Source organism: Gymnoscopelus braueri, assembly GCF_963280865.1.
Source record: "Gymnoscopelus braueri genome assembly, chromosome: 10".
NCBI classification, from domain to species: Eukaryota; Metazoa; Chordata; class Actinopteri; order Myctophiformes; family Myctophidae; genus Gymnoscopelus; species Gymnoscopelus braueri.
The window spans coordinates 2,001,795-2,021,120 of record NC_137611.1 but is presented as its reverse complement, the minus strand read 5'-3'; the positions used below and the strand labels follow the sequence as shown (position 1 = coordinate 2,021,120).

General features: G+C 42.4%; 1 protein-coding gene across 1 annotated transcript; it reads left to right on the top strand.

Moving 5' to 3' along the window:
• Nucleotides 1-1,457: 1,457 nt before the first annotated feature.
• LOC308094305 (myosin-7-like) lies at nucleotides 1,458-18,045 on the top strand (the record flags this gene model as incomplete). The annotated part of the gene is made up of 38 exons (XM_080440873.1): nucleotides 1,458-1,473; nucleotides 1,937-2,145; nucleotides 2,259-2,402; nucleotides 3,172-3,328; nucleotides 3,415-3,442; nucleotides 3,524-3,632; nucleotides 3,713-3,805; nucleotides 3,903-3,966; nucleotides 4,188-4,286; nucleotides 4,395-4,498; nucleotides 4,592-4,730; nucleotides 5,373-5,491; nucleotides 5,924-6,073; nucleotides 6,203-6,373; nucleotides 6,482-6,791; nucleotides 7,279-7,337; nucleotides 8,044-8,249; nucleotides 8,335-8,461; nucleotides 8,982-9,118; nucleotides 9,808-10,063; nucleotides 10,449-10,691; nucleotides 11,026-11,202; nucleotides 11,647-11,792; nucleotides 11,885-11,975; nucleotides 12,065-12,454; nucleotides 12,724-12,850; nucleotides 12,933-13,051; nucleotides 13,143-13,339; nucleotides 13,432-13,615; nucleotides 13,697-13,862; nucleotides 13,932-14,056; nucleotides 14,146-14,454; nucleotides 14,537-14,740; nucleotides 14,881-15,177; nucleotides 15,671-15,775; nucleotides 15,870-15,965; nucleotides 16,732-16,866; nucleotides 18,025-18,045. The coding sequence occupies exons 2-38, from the start codon at nucleotides 1,945-1,947 to the stop codon at nucleotides 18,043-18,045; spliced, it is 5,805 nt and encodes a 1,934-aa protein (XP_080296999.1). The 5' UTR covers nucleotides 1,458-1,473; nucleotides 1,937-1,944.
• Nucleotides 18,046-19,326: the final 1,281 nt, after the last annotated feature.

Sequence of the window (19,326 nt, the reverse complement as noted above, 5' to 3'; positions counted from 1 at the left end):
TTTGGTACTTTAAGTACATTTTGATACCAATACTTGTGTACTTTTACTCGAGTAAATTTTGAATTCCGGACTTTTACTTGTAACAGAGTACGTCAACATTGCAGTATTGATACTTTTACTTTTAAAACATTTGAGTACTTTTTCCACCACTGCATGTCACATGTCAAAAAGCTCACAATGCAACACATCTTGTAGATCTGGTATTTATGGTTATTTCTGTACATTTTCACACGCCCCCAAACAGGGATAATGTGTCAATGTGTTCCTTAAACGTGTCAAGCATTCCTTCAAGTTTAAATTCATTGTCATGGCTCATGGTTTTACTGGTGCGTAATTGACCTTATGTGTAACTTCAGAGGAATGCGAGCAGAGCACTCATCTTACTGGGTTCACGCTTCAGAATGAGATTCAAGAAAGAAACACAGATCACTTGAACTCACTTTAAAGTCCTTTTTAGGTTATTTTATTGTGTTTTTAGACCTGAGGCTGATTATTTTTTTTAAACGCCTTCTAAATCCTGACCTTAAATGTTCTGAAAAACTTCAAATATTTATTAAAAAATTACCAAAAAATGATGTTGCTATGTATTGTACATACAGTAGCAACAAGAACCCCAACAAGGGTTTCCCGGCTTCAAAGGTATTGTTACATAATGGGGTTCCAGGTCTAAATGGGTTGCTGTCCCTGAGTAAACTAAATTGAATGATCTAAAAGGCATTTTAAGTGAGTGCTGGTAATCTTTTTACCACCACCCCCCCACCTGCCCCCCCCCCCCCCCCCACCACCATCACAGCCCGCAACCCCCGCAACACAAACACACACACACACACGCACGCACACGCACACGCACGCACACACACACACACACACACACACACACACACACACACACACACACACACACACACACACACACACACACACACACACACACACACACACTCTGCCTTCCCCTCGCTCTGTCCGTCCCGTGTTCTCATCTGCCCGTCACACAGAGCAGAGAGGAGGGACAGACATGCCCAATTAGGAGGATGCTTTATGCGAGCGAGATGCCATTTCTCTGATAATCATCCCCATATTTGGTGGACTGACATCCTTTATTAGTGGATGTACGGCCGCCTGTCGGCTACTGGCTCCATCACTTCACTGGGCATATTCAGGTTGACGGTCAAAGGTAAGCAAAACACTTAAATAAAGTATAATTAATCGAATTAATCTTTGTACAGTATATTCAGATTATGATTGAACGTTGTTGTCAGATGGCAGGGTTACAGGTATAAACAATTGGTTAAAAAAAAGTACATTTTAATACAGGTTTTGATGAGAAGTTGATTTATTATTTCGATGTGTGAACCTTGACGTGTGGTTTAAATGTGATGAAGTAATGTTGTACTCCCTTTGATTTGCGTTTGCCTGCATGGCTCACATGGCTATAGCACAGAATCTGATCTCCTGAGGAATACAACAGCCCAGGTACAAACCTGAGATTATTATTTTACTTGAAAGAGGCAGACACCAGTCTGTTTGTTAAGCTTTGCTTTACAAAAGCACATTGATGCACATGAATGATTTCATTATGTTGGACTTGCAATTTTGAATCACTAACATCGTTTTTGTTACAGTCCTAATAATTGTTACAATATATTGTAACGATTATAAAGATTGTAACGACTGCTGAACACCAACAATAATACATAAGTACAAGTAGTAAGTAAATAAAAGTCAATATGTGGCAGTATGTATCTCTGCACTAGAAGTAGATGTAGTGAACTAATGTGGGTCTAATGAATGTAATGATGATGAATACAGAATAGATATATACATGCATGGAGTGGATGATCAATTTTAAATTGTCACATGACAAACAACATCAGTCAAACTGCCCTTTACTGGGCATGACGTAACATGGCTGAAAAGGACGTGTCATCTCATGCAGGGTGAACCATGTGTGATCCCGCCATGAGAGACTTTGGGCCGGCTGCTTCTTATCTGAGGAAATCGGACATAGAGCGCCTGGAGGCCCAGACTCGACCCTTTGACATGAAGAAGGCATGCTTCGTCCCTGACCCTGAGGTGGAGTACGTTAAGGGCTCCATCACCAGTCGGGACGGTGACATGGTTACTGTTGATACTGAGTTCGGGAAGGTAGGAGAAGATTTTATTCTTTTTAATTATTTTTCATTTGAGGTGGGGATATATAGATTATGATCCGATGATTTAACAATTCATGTCTAAGGATGAATCATCTGTTTTTGCAGACCGTGACCGTGAAAGAGGACGATGTCCATCCTCAGAACCCGCCAAAGTTTGATAAAATTGAAGACATGGCGATGTTCACCTTCCTGCATGAGCCGGCTGTGCTGTTCAATCTCAAAGAGCGTTATGCTGCATGGATGATCTATGTAAGACTACAGCATCATTACCATTCTGTTTAACTGTTTAACCTCAAAGAGCGTTATGCTGCATGGATGATCTATGTAAGACTACAGCATCATTACCATTCTGTTTAACTGTTTAACCTCAAAGAGCATTATGCTGCATGGATGATCTATGTAAGACTACAACATCATTACCATTCTGTTTAACTGTTCAACCTCAAAGAGCGTTATGCTGCATGGATGATATATGTAAGACTACAGCATCATTACCATTCTGTTTAACTGTTCAACCTCAAAGAGCGTTATGCTGCATGGATGATCTATGTAAGACTACAACATCATTACCATTCTGTTTAACTGTTCAACCTCAAAGAGCGTTATGCTGCATGGATGATCTATGTAAGACTACAGCATCATTACCATTCTGTTTAACTGTTCAACCTCAAAGAGCATTATGCTGCATGGATGATCTATGTAAGACTACAGCATCATTACCATTCTGTTTAACTGTTTAACCTCAAAGAGCATTATGCTGCATGGATGATCTATGTAAGACTACACCATCATTACCATTCTGTTTAACTGTTCAACCTCAAAGAGCATTATGCTGCATGGATGATCTATGTAAGACTACAGCATCATTACCATTCTGTTTAACTGTTTAACCTCAAAGAGCGTTATGCTGCATGGATGATCTATGTAAGACTACAGCATCATTACCATTCTCCTTCAATGACTCAACAAAGTTACACACTCATTGCTATATCCACTACTCCATCCCATTATCTCGTAGACCTACTCTGGGCTGTTCTGTGTGACGGTCAACCCCTACAAATTTCTGCCGGTCTACAACCAAGAAGTGGTTGTTGCTTACAGAGGAAAGAAGAGGGCTGAAGCTCCTCCTCACATCTTCTCCATCTCTGATAATGCCTATCAGTACATGCTGGCAGGTATAAATCCCTACATTTGTCCATTAAGCCATACCACCACTGCACTATTCAAAGGCTCATATTTCTAACATTAATCTTCCTTACAGACAGAGAAAACCAGTCCATCCTCATCACGTAAGTCAAATACATTTACACAGCAAAAATACCATTACATATAGAATAATGGTAACCTAAAATCATCATTCTTTATTTCAGTGGAGAATCTGGTGCTGGAAAGACTGTCAACACCAAGCGTGTCATTCAGTATTTTGCCAGCATTGCTGCTGTGCCAAGTGGGAAAAAAGATGCAGCTGCTGAGAAAAAGGTTTGTATTGCAAAACATGTTGCTGAACATTGTTTCAACGATATGCATAGCATATAGTAATTCAAGTGTTTCAAACACAGGGTACCCTGGAGGATCAAATCATCCAGGCTAACCCTGCACTGGAGGCCTTCGGTAACGCCAAGACCATCAGGAATGACAACTCCTCCAGATTTGTGAGTGTCTTGGTGATTAAAGAGACAAAGGTGTATTGTAGCCATCATGAAATGAAAGTAATAATCAACCAGAAAATGTATGACATTTACCCTCTAGGGTAAATTCATCCGAATTCATTTCGACAACAGAGGAAAGCTGGCCTCGGCTGATATTGAGACTTGTAAGTAAACGGAAGCAACAGTTATGTAATTATTGATGCAAACAATGGGGGTCATGACAAAGCTGGGTTTGCATTCCCTGTTTCCTTTAACAAATATGATCGATGTCAAGAGAGACAAGCTGAAACAAGAATTCACTGATTGAGCAATATGCCAGATACTCTAAGCAGACCATATTCTGTAGTAGATGTGGCACAATAACAAGAACACATTGTCCTTCTAGATCTTCTGGAGAAGTCTCGTGTGACTTATCAGCTCAGAGCTGAGCGAGATTACCACATTTTCTACCAGATCTTGTCTCAGGCAAAGCCTGAACTTCTGGGTAATAAATATGTAATTCACTGCTCATAATCCATTATGCTACAAGCTATCTACTGTAGCTTTAATATCATACTATCTATCTGTTTGTACTTTTTCAACTTCTCTTCAGAAATGCTGCTCATCACCAACAACCCCTATGACTACTCCTTCATCTCCCAAGGAGAGACGACGGTAGCCTCCATCAATGACGCTGACGAGCTGAAAGCCACTGATGTGAGCTTTTATGTTCTCAATCCTTCAAAGTCAAACAATAAATCATCAACAAATTCTACCGAACTTGCTGATCCTCTAACATTTTTTATTTAGGATGCTTTTGATGTGCTGGGTTTTACTCAAGAAGAGAAGAACAGCATTTACAAGCTGACCGGGGCCATCATGCACTACGGGAACATGAAGTTCAAGCAGAAGCAGAGAGAAGAACAGGCTGAAGCTGACGGTACTGAAGGTGAGACTGTTGTGAAGAAACAAAACAACTAGGCGTAAGATGGTACATCAGAAACCTCTTATCTCCATTTTCTAACTTTTTGTGTTTTTTCGTAAAATATACACCCTGCTTGATCATACTACAGCGTCACAAAAAAGCAGCAGTAGAAAAAGTAGCAGATCTACAAGCTCGAGCTTTGAGCTTGTAGATCTGCTACCTTTGCTATTTTTTTAATGTTTTCTTTTTTTAATTCCTGATATGTAACAGTTTTGGAACATATGAGGTTTCCACCCGACAGAGACGATATGATGACAACATCATGATTGTCCGATTGTGGTGAAACTTTGCACGCACATTCGCTCTACGTTGAGGAACACATGCCACCCTTTCAACATTGCCCTATTATAGCGTCACCAGGAGGCAGATCTTCGCAAAACTTTTTTTTTGTATTACTCCTACAGATTTTGTCCAAACATCACGCACATCGGTACACATTATCTCTATAGTCAAGTGATCAAGACTGATCCGTCTGATTGTTCATATTCCATCCTGGCCCACAATAACCTACCTGACCTGGCGGAGACCTGTGCTCCGTGGAGCACAGGTCTCCAGGTCAGGTCTTTTTCTAGTATGACATAATTTAGCTTAAATGAATTTCCTCAGATGCTGACAAAGTTGCGTATCTGATGGGCCTGAACTCTGCTGACCTCATTAAGGGTCTCTGTCACCCAAGGGTGAAAGTTGGAAACGAGTGGGTCACCAAGGGACAGGATGTTAACCAGGTACGAGTTATATTTAATAATTACTGTATACTCAGCTTTGGTTGGTCTCTGCCACTTTTCCTTTTTTTTTTTGTATGCAAGATAATTATAGTAAGGATGAATTGTCTTTAATGGATTGAAAGAAGGAATAGGAGGATTGATATGACCTGAGGAAGATCCACAGCGGATCAAAACTTGTTATTTTTGTAATAAAGAAGTACATGTTTTACCTGCTTTGGTGTGCAGGCTCTACCTTTTTGAACTGAAGCCTCTTTAGCCACAAACCACAGTCCATGTGCGTATAGCTAAGTTTCCTTTGATGGATCGATAGGAAGGACATTTTATGTTGTGATAGAATTACAGGGAATGAGAGACTGTGAGGTATCCTTTAAATGACAAATGATGTTCTTAACATGAACGTAATTTTCATATATTTCGGCTTTCGTGCTATAGGTGAACTACGCAATCGGTGCACTGTCTAAGTCAGTGTATGAGAAAATGTTCATGTGGATGGTGGTGAGAATCAACCAATCCCTGGACACCAAGCAGGCCCGTCAGTATTTCATTGGTGTACTGGACATCGCTGGGTTTGAGATCTTTGATGTGAGTTATGCTAACTTGACAATGAGGACTTTGTATTATTAGCTGTCATTTTCACGTTGAGTTAAGACAAACCCAAATAAGCATGTAAAGGAAGTCTATGCTAATGTTTTGTATTTTGTACTTTTGCAGTTGAACACCTTTGAGCAACTCTGCATCAACTTCACCAACGAGAAGCTGCAACAGTTTTTCAACCACCACATGTTTGTGCTGGAGCAGGAGGAGTACAAGAAAGAAGGCATTGAATGGACTTTCATTGACTTTGGCATGGACTTACAGGCCTGTATAGACCTGATTGAAAAGGTGAGAGCTTGAAATACACTGTGTTCATGGATCAATAAAAGGGATTATATGCCTCTATCTAGCGCGTTCGTATTTGTTCTTCAAAGTACATTATCTCCTTCTCCTCAGCCCATGGGTATCATGTCCATCCTTGAAGAGGAGTGCATGTTTCCCAAGGCCAGCGATGCCACCTTCAAAGCCAAGCTGTATGACAACCACCTGGGGAAGTCCAACAACTTCCAGAAGCCAAGGATTGTCAAAGGGAAACCAGAGGCTCATTTCTCCCTGGTTCACTACGCTGGTACTGTGGATTATAACATCGGCAGCTGGCTCGTGAAGAACAAAGACCCTTTGAATGAGACGGTCGTCGGACTCTTCCAGAAGTCGAATCTTAAACTGCTATCCCTCCTCTTTGTAGATTATGCAGGGTCTGACGCTGGTATGTATTAATAAAACACACTAATATTTCTGTTCTCATGGTGGGGCGGCAGTGGCTCAGGAGGGGGAGTGGCCACTTGGGAATCGGAAGGTTCCCAGTTTGATCCACGCCCCCCCCCCCCCTGGGTTAGAGCCTCAAAGTGTCCTTGAGCAAGACACTGACTGAACCCCTAACTGCTCCCGATGAGCAGGTTGGTGCCTGTCATGATTTCCCCTGCCATCGGTGTGTGGAAGTGTGTGTGTAAATGTAATGCGCATGGTAAAGTGCTTCCTTTGAATACAGGCGCTATATACAGCAAATGCACCATTTACCACTGATATGCCTTAATATACTGTAGCCACAAATATATTACAATTATTTCTGGATTCCCTGCTGTTTGCAGCACGCTATATGATTCATATACAGTAGGTTATTAGGCTAGTAACAGCTTTTCAAAATGGAATTAGTGAGCAATGATTCATACAGCTGTCTTTTCAATTTGTTCTAGACTCTGGTGGAAGAAAGAAGAAAGGTTCCTCCTTCCAAACGGTGTCTGCTTTGCATAGGGTGAGATAATGTAAACAAACCAAGGTCATTGATCATCACGTAGAATAGTTAGAATTGTAGTTTTGAAGCTTTTTGCAAGGCATCCACACATTTTAAATGTTCCTCCCAGGACTGAGAGCTGATTTAGGCTATAACTGAAAACGGAGTTTGGCCCCATTAGATAAGCCAGGGGTCTTCAACGTTTTCAGGCCAAGGACCCCCTAGCTGAGAGAGAGATGAAGCAGGGACCCCCTCTAGATTGTATAAAATTGTGTTTCAGATTAAACTTTTTTTGTTTACTTGGTCTGCTCTTTTTCCCCTCTACACCTAAACCTATTCGCCAAAAATAGTCGATCTACAAGCTCACAACACCTCGCGCTGCGAGGTGTTGTGAGCTTGTAAATCTGCTATTTTTGGCTAAAGTTCTCCTCAGAAAAGGGATGCTAGGGTTCAAGTGGTTGTGGTAAAAAAATAAAAATCTTATCACACAAAGATTTGGCGGACACCCTGTAGTAACTCTGAGGACCCCCTAGGGGTCGCGGACCCCTGTTGAAGACCCCTGAGATAAGCTAATGAAGAAACATGTATTATTTTGGAGCTACTAATCTACAGAGCAACACCATAGTATAAACAGCTCAGATTGGGACATTGACTTTACATTACAATACATGCCAAGAATGTGTTAGAGTGGTGAATAATGCTGGTATCCCTGATGGTTAACCTACAGGAGAACCTGAACAAGCTGATGAGCAACCTGAGGTCTACTCACCCTCACTTTGTGCGCTGCCTCATCCCCAACGAGACCAAGACTCCCGGGATCATGGAGAATCCTCTGGTGATGCACCAGCTCCGCTGTAACGGCGTGCTGGAAGGCATCAGGATCTGCAGGAAGGGCTTCCCCAACAGGATCCTCTATGGAGATTTCAAACAGAGGTAGGTATTAGAGAACTACTGCTCATTTAACAATGTTTAAGATTTTTTTAAACTTTTGCTTCAATGTTTCTATTATTTCACAAAGGTACCGCATTTTGAACCCAAGTGCAATCCCAGACGGCCAGTTCATTGACAACAAGAAGGCTGCGGAGAAACTCTTGGGTTCTCTGGAGGAAATTGATCATACCCAGTACAAACTGGGACACACCAAGGTGAGTATTTCATAGTTTGATAAAACAGATTTTGCTAAGCATGTGACAGTGGTGGAAAAAGTACTCAAATGTTTTACTTAAGTAAAAGTATGCAATACAGAAGCACTCTGTTCAAAGTCCAGAATTCAAAATTAGTATATAAAAAAAAAAAAGTACAAAAGTATTGGAATCAAAAGTAAAAGTACTAAAATGTTTGAAAATAGCAGATCTACAAGCTCAACGTGTTGCAATGCGACACGTTGTGAGCTTGTAGATCTGCTATTTTCAAATCGCCTAGGTTACGTTGTTTAATAACGTAATAATTTATATCTGCAAAGTAACTAGTAATTAAAGTTTACAAATAATTGTAGTGGAGTAAAAGTACAATATTTATCTCTGAGATGTAGTGGAGTAGAAGTAAAAGTACTGAACATTGGAAATACTCCAGTAAGGTAAAAGTACCTCAACATTGTACTTGAGTAAATGTACTTAGTTACTTTACACCACTGGCATGTGATGTAATTGCTCCACTGTCTTTCAGGTGTTCTTTAAAGCTGGGCTGCTGGGTCTGCTGGAGGAGATGCGAGACGACAGACTGGCTCTAGTTATCTCTGGTATCCAGGCCAAAGCTCGTGGTTTTATGGCAAGACTTGAGTTCCTGATGACTGCTGAGCGCAGGCAAGTAGGCTAGTCATGGCAGAGATGGGGACTCGAGTCAAAGACTTGCACTCGAGACACACTCGAGTCGCACTCGAGTCGCCATACACGCGACTTGAGACTCGACTCGACCCTCAAAGACTCAAGACTCGACTCGGACTTGAGGCCAAAGACTCGAAACTCGACTCGGTCATGGCCATTCACACCATAAGTAACACTTACGTAAACAACCAATGACAATCACGGGTTTCAACCCCATTCTGAGTGGAACACAAGTTCCTATCAAAACTCCGTACCGTATAGATTGCCACCCATACAGTAGTTCGGAGCACTCAAGTGTACTGACTGTCTAATATTTGTGGCCATATTGAAATATTATCTTCATAAATTATAATATAATTTGACAAATAATCTGTTATTTTAGTCAGACGTTGCAGTTCAAGTTTAAGAGGAAAATATATTGCATTAAATAAGGAAAACTGTTAAGAATTGGTAATGGTATTTTTTCACCCATTGTACCAAATGCCAATTGGTGCCAAACGCACCATGACCCCAACACTGTGATACAGTACAAAAGAAATCTTGAGTTTTTTTTTTTTTTTGACCATTACATCCCTAACCAAAACAAAACATGTTCCCTGCTGTGTGAATCACACATTAATGACCTACGTATACTAGATTTAGTTTTTTAATCCGTTTTTATTCTGCAGGGACGCACTGCTGGTGATCCAGTGGAATATCCGTGCCTTCATGGTGGTCAAGAATTGGCCATGGATGAGGATGTACTTCAAGATCAAGCCACTGTTGAAGTCAGCGGAGTCTGAGAAGGAAATGGCTATCATGAAGGCGGAGTTTGCCAAACTTAAAGAGGCCTATGAAAAATCTGAAGCCCGCAAGAAGGAATTGGAAGAGAAAATGGTCACTCTTCTCCAAGAGAAGAATGACCTACAGCTCAGAGTCCAATCGGTATGTTAAAAATGTATATTCTAAATGAATGCGTGACCACAATGGAAATAAGCTCTCAAGCTTTTTGTGTTTTATACTTTTGACCGATACAGCATTGGTTCTCAAAGTGGGGTAGGGGGACCCCCAGGGGTCCTTGGGGGGGGGTACCTGGGGGTCCCCAGCAAAACTAGTTAATATGGCGTCACAATCATTTTAACCACTTTAACCATATACTTTGGCTATTCAAAATAAAATTTTTGAAAAATCCTGGCAAAAAATGTTTTTGTAGACAGGGGGTTCACAGCCAAAATAAAACATCATTTTGGGGGTCCTTGACATGAAAAAAAAAAAAAAATCACATTACATCAAATTTACTGTACGGTATCCTGCGTGTTTTCAATGACAGGAGCAAGATAATCTTGGTGACGCCGAAGAGAGATGTGAGGGTCTGATCAGGAGCAAGATTCAGCTGGAGGCTAAATCCAAAGAGTTTTCAGAGAGGTTGGAGGATGAGGAGGAGATTAACGCAGAACTGACTGCGAAGAAGAGGAAACTGGAGGATGAGTGTTCTGAGTTGAAGAAGGATCTCGATGACTTGGAACTAACTCTGTCTAAAGTGGAGAAAGAGAAGCATGCCACCGAGAACAAGGTGTTAACCAAAAAAATCTATTTGTATGTTCGCAATAGAGCATCGAAGTCTAACTTCGCCAGAAACAGACCAAACATATCAAATTTGAGTGACTGACTACTGTAAACGATACAAAGCCACCTCCCTGACAATATCACCGGGACAGTTTGTTTATTTTTGGATACACAATGAATTCTTATATGAGACGATTCTAAAATGACCCGATGCTATTCTCCATAGAGGAAAACCTCTGTGACCCCAGGGGATGAACGAGTGACATCAGCACTTCGATATTCTATAGCGCCTGAAACTATATGAGATCATAAATAACACAACATCCCTGCCCCCCCAACAGGTGAAGAATATGGTTGAGGAAATGGCTTCTCTGGATGAAATCATCGCCAAGCTGACCAAGGAGAAGAAGGCCTTACAGGAGGCTCACCAGCAGACACTGGACGACCTGCAGTCAGAGGAAGACAAAGTCAACTCCCTGACCAAGGCCAAAGCTAAGCTGGAACAGCAAGTGGACGATGTAAGATTTGATCTTTTTTACCCCCTATTCACCCCAATGTAGTCGTATACCTCCCCTCACACATGTCTGTGTTGTCACTGCTGTTGTATCCTACTGACTCACCTGTCAGTGAGGAGCCTCCACCGGGAGGACGTAGAGCCTTCGTCCTACTCCTCCCGCCCAACGCTCCCTGTTGACAGGTGCCGTCCCCCGCAGCCCGTAGGAGTACGTGCAGGAACACCCTCCTCCTCCTCCCCGCCCGGCTTCCCTCCCCCGAACACGGGGCCAATTGTGTTCAAATAGACGCCCAATAAAGCCGGATGCACCACGGTGGATTTGAACCCACAACCTCCACGGTGGTGGGCAGATACTTTACCACTGCGCCACCCGAGCGCCCAACTTAAGTTTTTCACGATGGAAAATATATAACTTAATGATTCTGACTGAGTATATCACTTGCAACAGCTCGAAGGGTCCCTGGAGCAAGAGAAGAAGATTCGTATGGATCTTGAGAGGTCTAAGAGGAAGTTTGAAGGAGACTTAAAGTTGTGTCAAGAGAGTGTCATGGACCTGGAAAATGACAAGCAGCAACTAGAAGAGAGGCTGAAAAAGTAATGACCACTACATGAGTTTGTGAGTGTATAATACGATTTAAAAGTATGTTGTCAAGGTGTAATGCGCTGTAACATTTTGCCATACGCAGAAAAGATTTCGAAATCAGCCAACTTAATGGAAAAATTGAAGACGAACAAGCAATGAGTGCTCAACTCCAGAAAAAATTGAAGGAGTTGCAGGTAATGAAAGTTAAATCAACTTGTTGAATAACAATATTATGTCCTGCAATTGAAGCATGATTAAGATGCATTTGACCCGTGTCTTGTAGGCCCGCATTGAGGAACTCGAAGAGGAGCTTGAGGCAGAACGAGCTGCTCGAGCAAAGGCAGAGAAGCAGAGATCTGACTTGAGCAGAGAGCTGGAGGAGATCAGCGAGAGGCTGGAGGAGGCTGGTGGAGCAACAGTTGCCCAGGTTGAGATGAACAAGAAGAGGGAGGCCGAGTTCCAGAAGATCCGCAGAGACCTTGAAGAGGCCACTCTGCATCACGAGGCCACCACTGCTACCCTGAGGAAGAAACAAGCTGACAGTGTGGCTGACCTGGGAGAGCAGATTGACAACCTGCAGAGGGTCAAACAGAAACTGGAGAAGGAGAAGAGCGAAGTCAGACTGGAGTTGGATGATGTGGTCTCTAGCATGGAGCAGATCCTTAAGTCCAAGGTACGTAGTGCACTGTTTATATTGGGTTAAACGGCATTACATTACAGTCATTTAGCAGACGCTTTTATCCAAAGCGACTTACAATAAGTGCATTCAACACATGCCGGAGAATCACAGTGTGTTTCCAGGTTTTCCAGGTCTGTCTGTTCGTCCCGACCTTGTGAACGGTTAGTTTTCTAGTTTTTGTTACTGTTCTATTAAATGTACCTTAGATAACAAAGTGATGAGTAATCACTTAATCTGACTTAACATGAAGATATTTATTGCAGGCTAGCTCGGAGAAAATGTGCAGGACTCTGGAAGATCAGATGAATGAATATAAAACAAAGGCTGAAGAGAGACAGCGCTCCATCAATGACTTCACCTTGCATAAAGCCAAGCTTCAAACTGAGAATGGTAAATACTGCATTGATTTTAATAAAGGGCCAATTAAAATATGTCAGTCAAAGGCACTGAATTAACATTCACGTCTAATCAGGTGAACTTTCACGCCAACTTGAGGAAAAGGACGCCCTGGTGTCTCAACTCACTAGAGGAAAATTATCCTACAGTCAGCAGATTGAAGATCTGAAAAGACAACTGGAGGAAGAAGTCAAGGTAACAAATAATCATATACATAATTATAATAGTTAGTTATAATTAGTAGATTGAATGACATGAGGTGGATTAAATTGTGTTCCAATTTCAGGCCAAGAATGCATTAGCCCATGCACTGCAGTCTGCTCGCCACGACTCTGACCTGCTGAGGGAACAGTTTGAAGAGGAGCAGGAGGCCAAAGCTGAACTGCAGCGAGGCATGTCCAAGGCCAACTCTGAGGTGGCTCAGTGGAGATCCAAGTATGAGACTGATGCCATCCAGAGGACTGAAGAGCTGGAGGAGGCCAAGTGAGTACCGAACCTTATATGTTATTTAGTGTGTTGGCACACCTTTTAGACAGACATCTTCCTTGAACTTCTCTAAACTCATCACCATCCAGGAAGAAGCTGGCTCAGCGTCTTCAGGATGCTGAGGAGGCTGTTGAGGCTGTTAATGCTAAATGTTCCTCCCTGGAGAAGACCAAACACAGACTGCAGAATGAGATTGAAGATCTCATGGTGGACGTGGAGAGATCTAATGCTGCTGCTGCTGCCCTGGACAAGAAGCAAAGGAACTTTGACAAGGTTGACATTATTATTTCACTGCAGGTAAATCGTTCACAATAAAAAGAAGGAGACAAAGTTGCATGTTCTTGTATCCTCCAGGTCCTGGCAGAGTGGAAACAGAAGTATGAGGAGTCTCAAGTAGAGTTGGAGAGCTCCCAAAAGGAGTCCAGATCTCTGAGCACTGATCTCTTCAAACTGAAGAACTCCTATGAAGAATGTCTGGACCACCTGGAGACCCTGAAGAGAGAGAACAAGAATCTACAGGGTAAGGAGATATGTGTTCTATTGAAGCATCTTTAAAAAAAATCATGACAATTATTTTCTTCATCCTCAGAGGAAATAGTTGACCTCACTGAGCAAATTGCTCAGACTGGAAAGAGTATTCATGAGCTTGAGAAGAATCGAAAACAGCTGGAGCAAGAAAAGTCTGAGATTCAAGCTGCTCTGGAGGAAGCAGAGGTACATTATGATGACATTTGAACTTACCTTAAAGTCTGTTCAAATTCCACCTGCAATTGTTATAGACCACATTCTTCTTCTCATGCTAGGCCACACTGGAGCATGAGGAAGGGAAGAACCTTCGAGCACAGCTTGAATTTAATCAGGTGAAGGCTGAGATTGAGCGCAAGCTAGCAGAGAAGGACGAAGAGATGGAGACGGCAAAGAGAAACCAACAGAGAATTGTGGATACTCTTCAAAGCTCTCTTGAGTCAGAGACTCGCAGCAGGAATGAAGCCATGCGCCTGAAGAAGAAGATGGAGGGAGACCTCAATGAGATGGAGATCCAGCTCAGCCAGGCCAACAGGCAGGCGGCTGAGGCTCAGAAACAACTCAAGTCTGTTCATGCTCATCTAAAGGTACAAGTGCGAAACAAAACAAAAACGTTCTGCTTGATACAAAAGCACCTAAAATACTTATTCCTTTTTTTAAATCTTTCAGGATGCTCAACTTCAGCTTGATGATTCTCTGCGTGCCAATGATGATCTGAAGGAGAACACTGCCATCGTTGAGAGACGCAACAACCTCATGCAGGCTGAGTTGGAGGAGTTGAGATCCTTGGTGGAACAGACTGACAGAGGCCGCAAGCTGGCTGAGCAAGAGCTGCTGGATATCAGTGAAAGGGTCCAGTTGCTGAACTCACAGGTAGTCAATACGTTAATATATATTATATATTATATATTATATATTATATATTATATATTATATATTATATATTATATATTAATACATACCAAAATTAGGCTAAATTATTGTGACGTAAATAAGATTTCATCTCCGACCAGAACATTAGCTTGATAAACCAGAGGAAGAAGCTGGAGGCCGATACGGCCCAGCTTCAGACAGAGGTGGATGAAGCGTTGCAGGAGTGCAGAAATGCTGAAGAAAAGGCCAAGAAGGCCATCACTGATGCTGCCATGATGGCAGAGGAGCTGAAAAAGGAGCAGGACACCAGCGCTCACCTGGAGCGCATGAAGAAGAACATGGAGCAGACCATCAAGGACCTGCAGCACCGCCTGGATGAGGCTGAACAGATCGCCTTGAAGGGAGGCAAGAAGCAGGTGCAGAAGCTGGAGGCCAGGGTGAGTTTTTAATTTAGAAAATAATATCATAACCATATAAGAGAAGGCTACTTGGTTACAAATAATGTCCTCCCACCCTTCCCACCATCTCTTTGAACTCCTGCCATCTGGTTGGCGGTTGAAGAGCTTAGGGGGAAGCACCAGCAGGTCATCCAACAGCTTCATCCCCCAAACCATCAGAACCCTGAACGCTCGCCACATATTGACCCCAAAACTAAAATCTTGAGGGATGAATAGCACTTTATCTATATTGCACTTTGAATGCATCAGCACTTATTGTTTTACCAATGTTGTCTGCTCTCTCTACCTTTTAATTTTTTTTAACGGCCTTGCCACTTTTTAATGTGTCTATTGTTTTTAAATGTGAAGCACCATGAGTTGTGGAGAACGGTATTTTGCTCCCCTGTATGCCTAGTGTGCATTGTGAAATAATACAATAAAACTGATTCTGATTCTGATTCAAATGTCGACCTGTCTCCCCACAACTTTACAGGTAAAAGAACTTGAAAGTGAAGTGGAGATGGAACAGAAAAAGGCCAGTGATTGTATCAAGGGAATACGGAAATATGAGAGACGTATCAAGGAGCTTACTTACCAGGTATCATTTCAATTAGATAAAAGATAAAAAGTCTGAGACAGTCTGACGAATCACGATTTAAATTGAAAATATATTGTTTATGTTCTGTTTTCAGACTGAGGAAGACCGTAAGAATTTGACTCGCCTGCAAGATCTGGTGGACAAGTTGCAGCTCAAGCTGAAATCCTACAAGAGAGCTTCAGAGGAGGCTGTAAGTACTATCCATACTGTGTGAACAGCAATATTTCATGTATCCCACGCCCAGAGCAGTAATTGACTATGCAACGATAGTTATTTCTATGCACTGTATTTTTGTTTCTTTATATTTTCACCCCATTCAATCATTCAATTAGCTTTTGTATCGCTTCGGTAGCAACACAACTGTACTCCTGTGCATTGACAGTGGTGGAAAGTAACTAAGTACATTTACTCAAGTACTGTACTTAAGTACAATTTTGAGGTACTTTTTACTTTACTGGAGTATTTCCAACGTTCAGTACTTTTACTTCTACTCCACTACATCTCAGAGGCAAATATTGTACTTTTACTCCACTACAATTATTTGAAAACTTTAGTTACTAGTTACTTTGTAGATTTTGATTACTATTACAAAACAGACATTAAGCACTTCAGCCCTATGTAAGCTTAGGCTATTTGAAAATAGCCGATCTACAAGCTCACAACGCGTCGCATGGCGACACGTTGTGAGCTTGTAGATCTGCTATTTTAACATTTTCAAAATTCTATTTTACACATTTTAGACGGGACATTCTGCATAACTAGTACTTTTACTTTTGGTACTTTAAGTACATTTTGATGCCAATACTTTTGTACTTTTACTCTGGTAAATATAGAATTCCGGACTTTTACTTGTAACAGAGTATTTCCACATTGCAGTATTGATACTTTTACTTAAGGAAACAATTTGAGTACTCTTTTTCCACCACTGCTGTGCGTTGACTACACTGTGTCAACAGGAGGAGCAGGCCGACGGTAACCTGACTAAGTTCCGTAAGCTGCAGCATGAGCTGGACGAGGCCGAGGAGAGAGCTGACATCGCCGAGTCTCAGGTCAACAAGCTTCGTGCCAAGAGCCGCGATGTGGGATCCAAGGTCAGTGCATTTTGATTACACTATGTCACTTTATGGCAAATCAACATGAAGACACTTCATGTTGTTTGACATAGGTATTCCAACACACTAAATATAATTATGTGTTGTCAAAGTTATCTTAACATTCAATGTGCACGGTGGCACGGTGGGGCACGGTGGCACAGTCGGTAGCGCTGTCGCCTCACAGTTAGAAGGTCCTGGTTTCAATTCCCACCAGGGGACGCTGTGGGCGTGTCCTCTCCTCCGCGTCATCAGTGCCCATACCCTAGGTGGGGTTGGAGAAAGGGTCTACTCTGTGTGGAGTTTGCATGTTCTCCCTGTGTCCCCTAGGGCAGTTAATACCCTCACAAAAACATGCAGTAATCCTGGTCACTATACTGCCTCCCCCTGGTCAGCCGGGGCGCCTGATGGAGGGGAAAAGGAACTGGTCGGAATAAAGTGTTCCTTCCACGCGCTACGTCCTACCGGGGAAACTCCCCCCTGTCAGGTGATAAGAAGCTACGTCCTACCGGGGACACTCCCCCCTGTCAGGTGATAAGAAGCTACGTCCTACCGGGGAAACTCCCCCCTGTCAGGTGATAAGAAGCTACGTCCTACCGGGGAAACTCACCCCTGTCAGGTGATAAGAAGCTACGTCCTACCGGGGACACTCCCCCCTGTCAGGTCATAAGAAGCTACGTCCTACCGGGGACACTCCCCCCTGTCAGGTGATAAGAAGCTTCGTCCTACCAGGGAAACCCCCCCCTGTCAGGTGATAAGAAGCTTCGTCCTACCGGGGAACCTCCCCCCTGTCAGGTGATAAGAAGCGGCCTGCTCACTCCTCATGCGTTGAAGGAAGCATGAGCTCAGTTCGGGGCTCTCCCCAGGCAGGCAGAGGAGAGTAGCGCCCAGGATTACAGCTTAGGCATTGGCACTGGGTGAAGAATAAGGGTTACAAAATGGTGGGATAAATATCCATGACTTATTACCGCACAATGATTTCAGCCAATATTGACTTAACTATTCAGGTACGTTCAGACAACTGTGGAGAATTAATGGGAAAATGATAAATATTTATGTACGATATACAGTATGGCCAAAGCTGTGAATAAACATCGTTATGTAATGTCACCGGTGTGATCTTTAAATATGTATACTTTGCATTATCTTTCTTTTCAGAAAGGCCAGGATGAAGAGTGAAGCTCATTGATGAATAATCCTTTCTGAGACACCTGTCAGTATCAGTGTCTCCCTAAGCATGCCTTGTTGTTAAGTATAATAAGTATCAGTGTCTCTCTAAACATGCCTCGTTGTTCAGTATAATAAGTATCAGTGTCTCTCTAAACATGCCTCGTTAAGTATAATAAGTATCAGTGTCTCTCTAAACATGCCTCGTTGTTCAGTAGAATAAAATATATCTGTATCAGCATCAGTGTCTCTATAAGCATGCCCCATTGTTCAGTAGAATAAGTATCAGTGTCTCCCTAAGCATGCCTCGTTGTTAAGTATAATACGTATCAGTGTCTCTCTAAACATGCCTCGTTGTTCAGTATAATAAGTATCAGTGTCTCTCTAAACATGCCTCGTTGTTCAGTAGAATAAGTATCAGTGTCTCTCTAAACATGCCTCGTTGTTCAGTAGAATAAGTATCAGTGTCTCTCTAAACATGCCTCGTTGTTCAGTAGAATAAGTATCAGTGTCTCTCTAAACATGCCTCGTTGTTCAGTAGAATAAAATATATCTGTATCAGCTTCAGTGTCTCTATAAGCATGCCCCATTGTTCAGTAGAATAAGTATCAGTGTCTCTATAAGCATGCCTCATTGTTCAGTAGAATAAGTATCAGTGTCTCTATAAGCATGCCTCGTTGTTCAGTAGAATAAAAAACATCTGCAACTTCATCTGAATTGTCTTCTTTTTCACTTTTATCAAATGCAGACCTCTCAGAAAACTGTTGAACATTGTTGTACTTACTATCTTGTCAATTAGCGATGTTAAGTCATGTTCAGTCAATGTACAAATAGACTGAGAGAACGAGCCCAATCGATGGTCTTGAAGGGCGGATCCAAACTCAGCCGTCCGGATTCGTGCGGGGCTTCCTATTGCTTCACCAATCTATGTCCCCGCCTCCCCTCCCCTCCCCCCCTCCCCCCCCCCCCCCCCCCGGCCTGTGCACGGAGCACGCTGACGTCACCAAATTTAGAGCGACGCCCCTCTGCACTCTGATTGGTTAGGTCCAAGACCATCGTTCCTGCATGGCTCCCCCAGGCTTTTTTTCTTTTGTAACAAAAAAAAACCAATTTTCAGTACTTTTACTTCTACTTCACTACATCTCAGAGGAAAACTAGAAAAAGTCCTACAAGCTCACAATGCGTCGCGATGCGACGCATTGTGAGCTTGTAGCTATGTTCAAAAGATTTGTATACAAAATGCATTTGAAAACTTGAAATGGGACATTCTGCATAATGAGTACTTTCAACTTT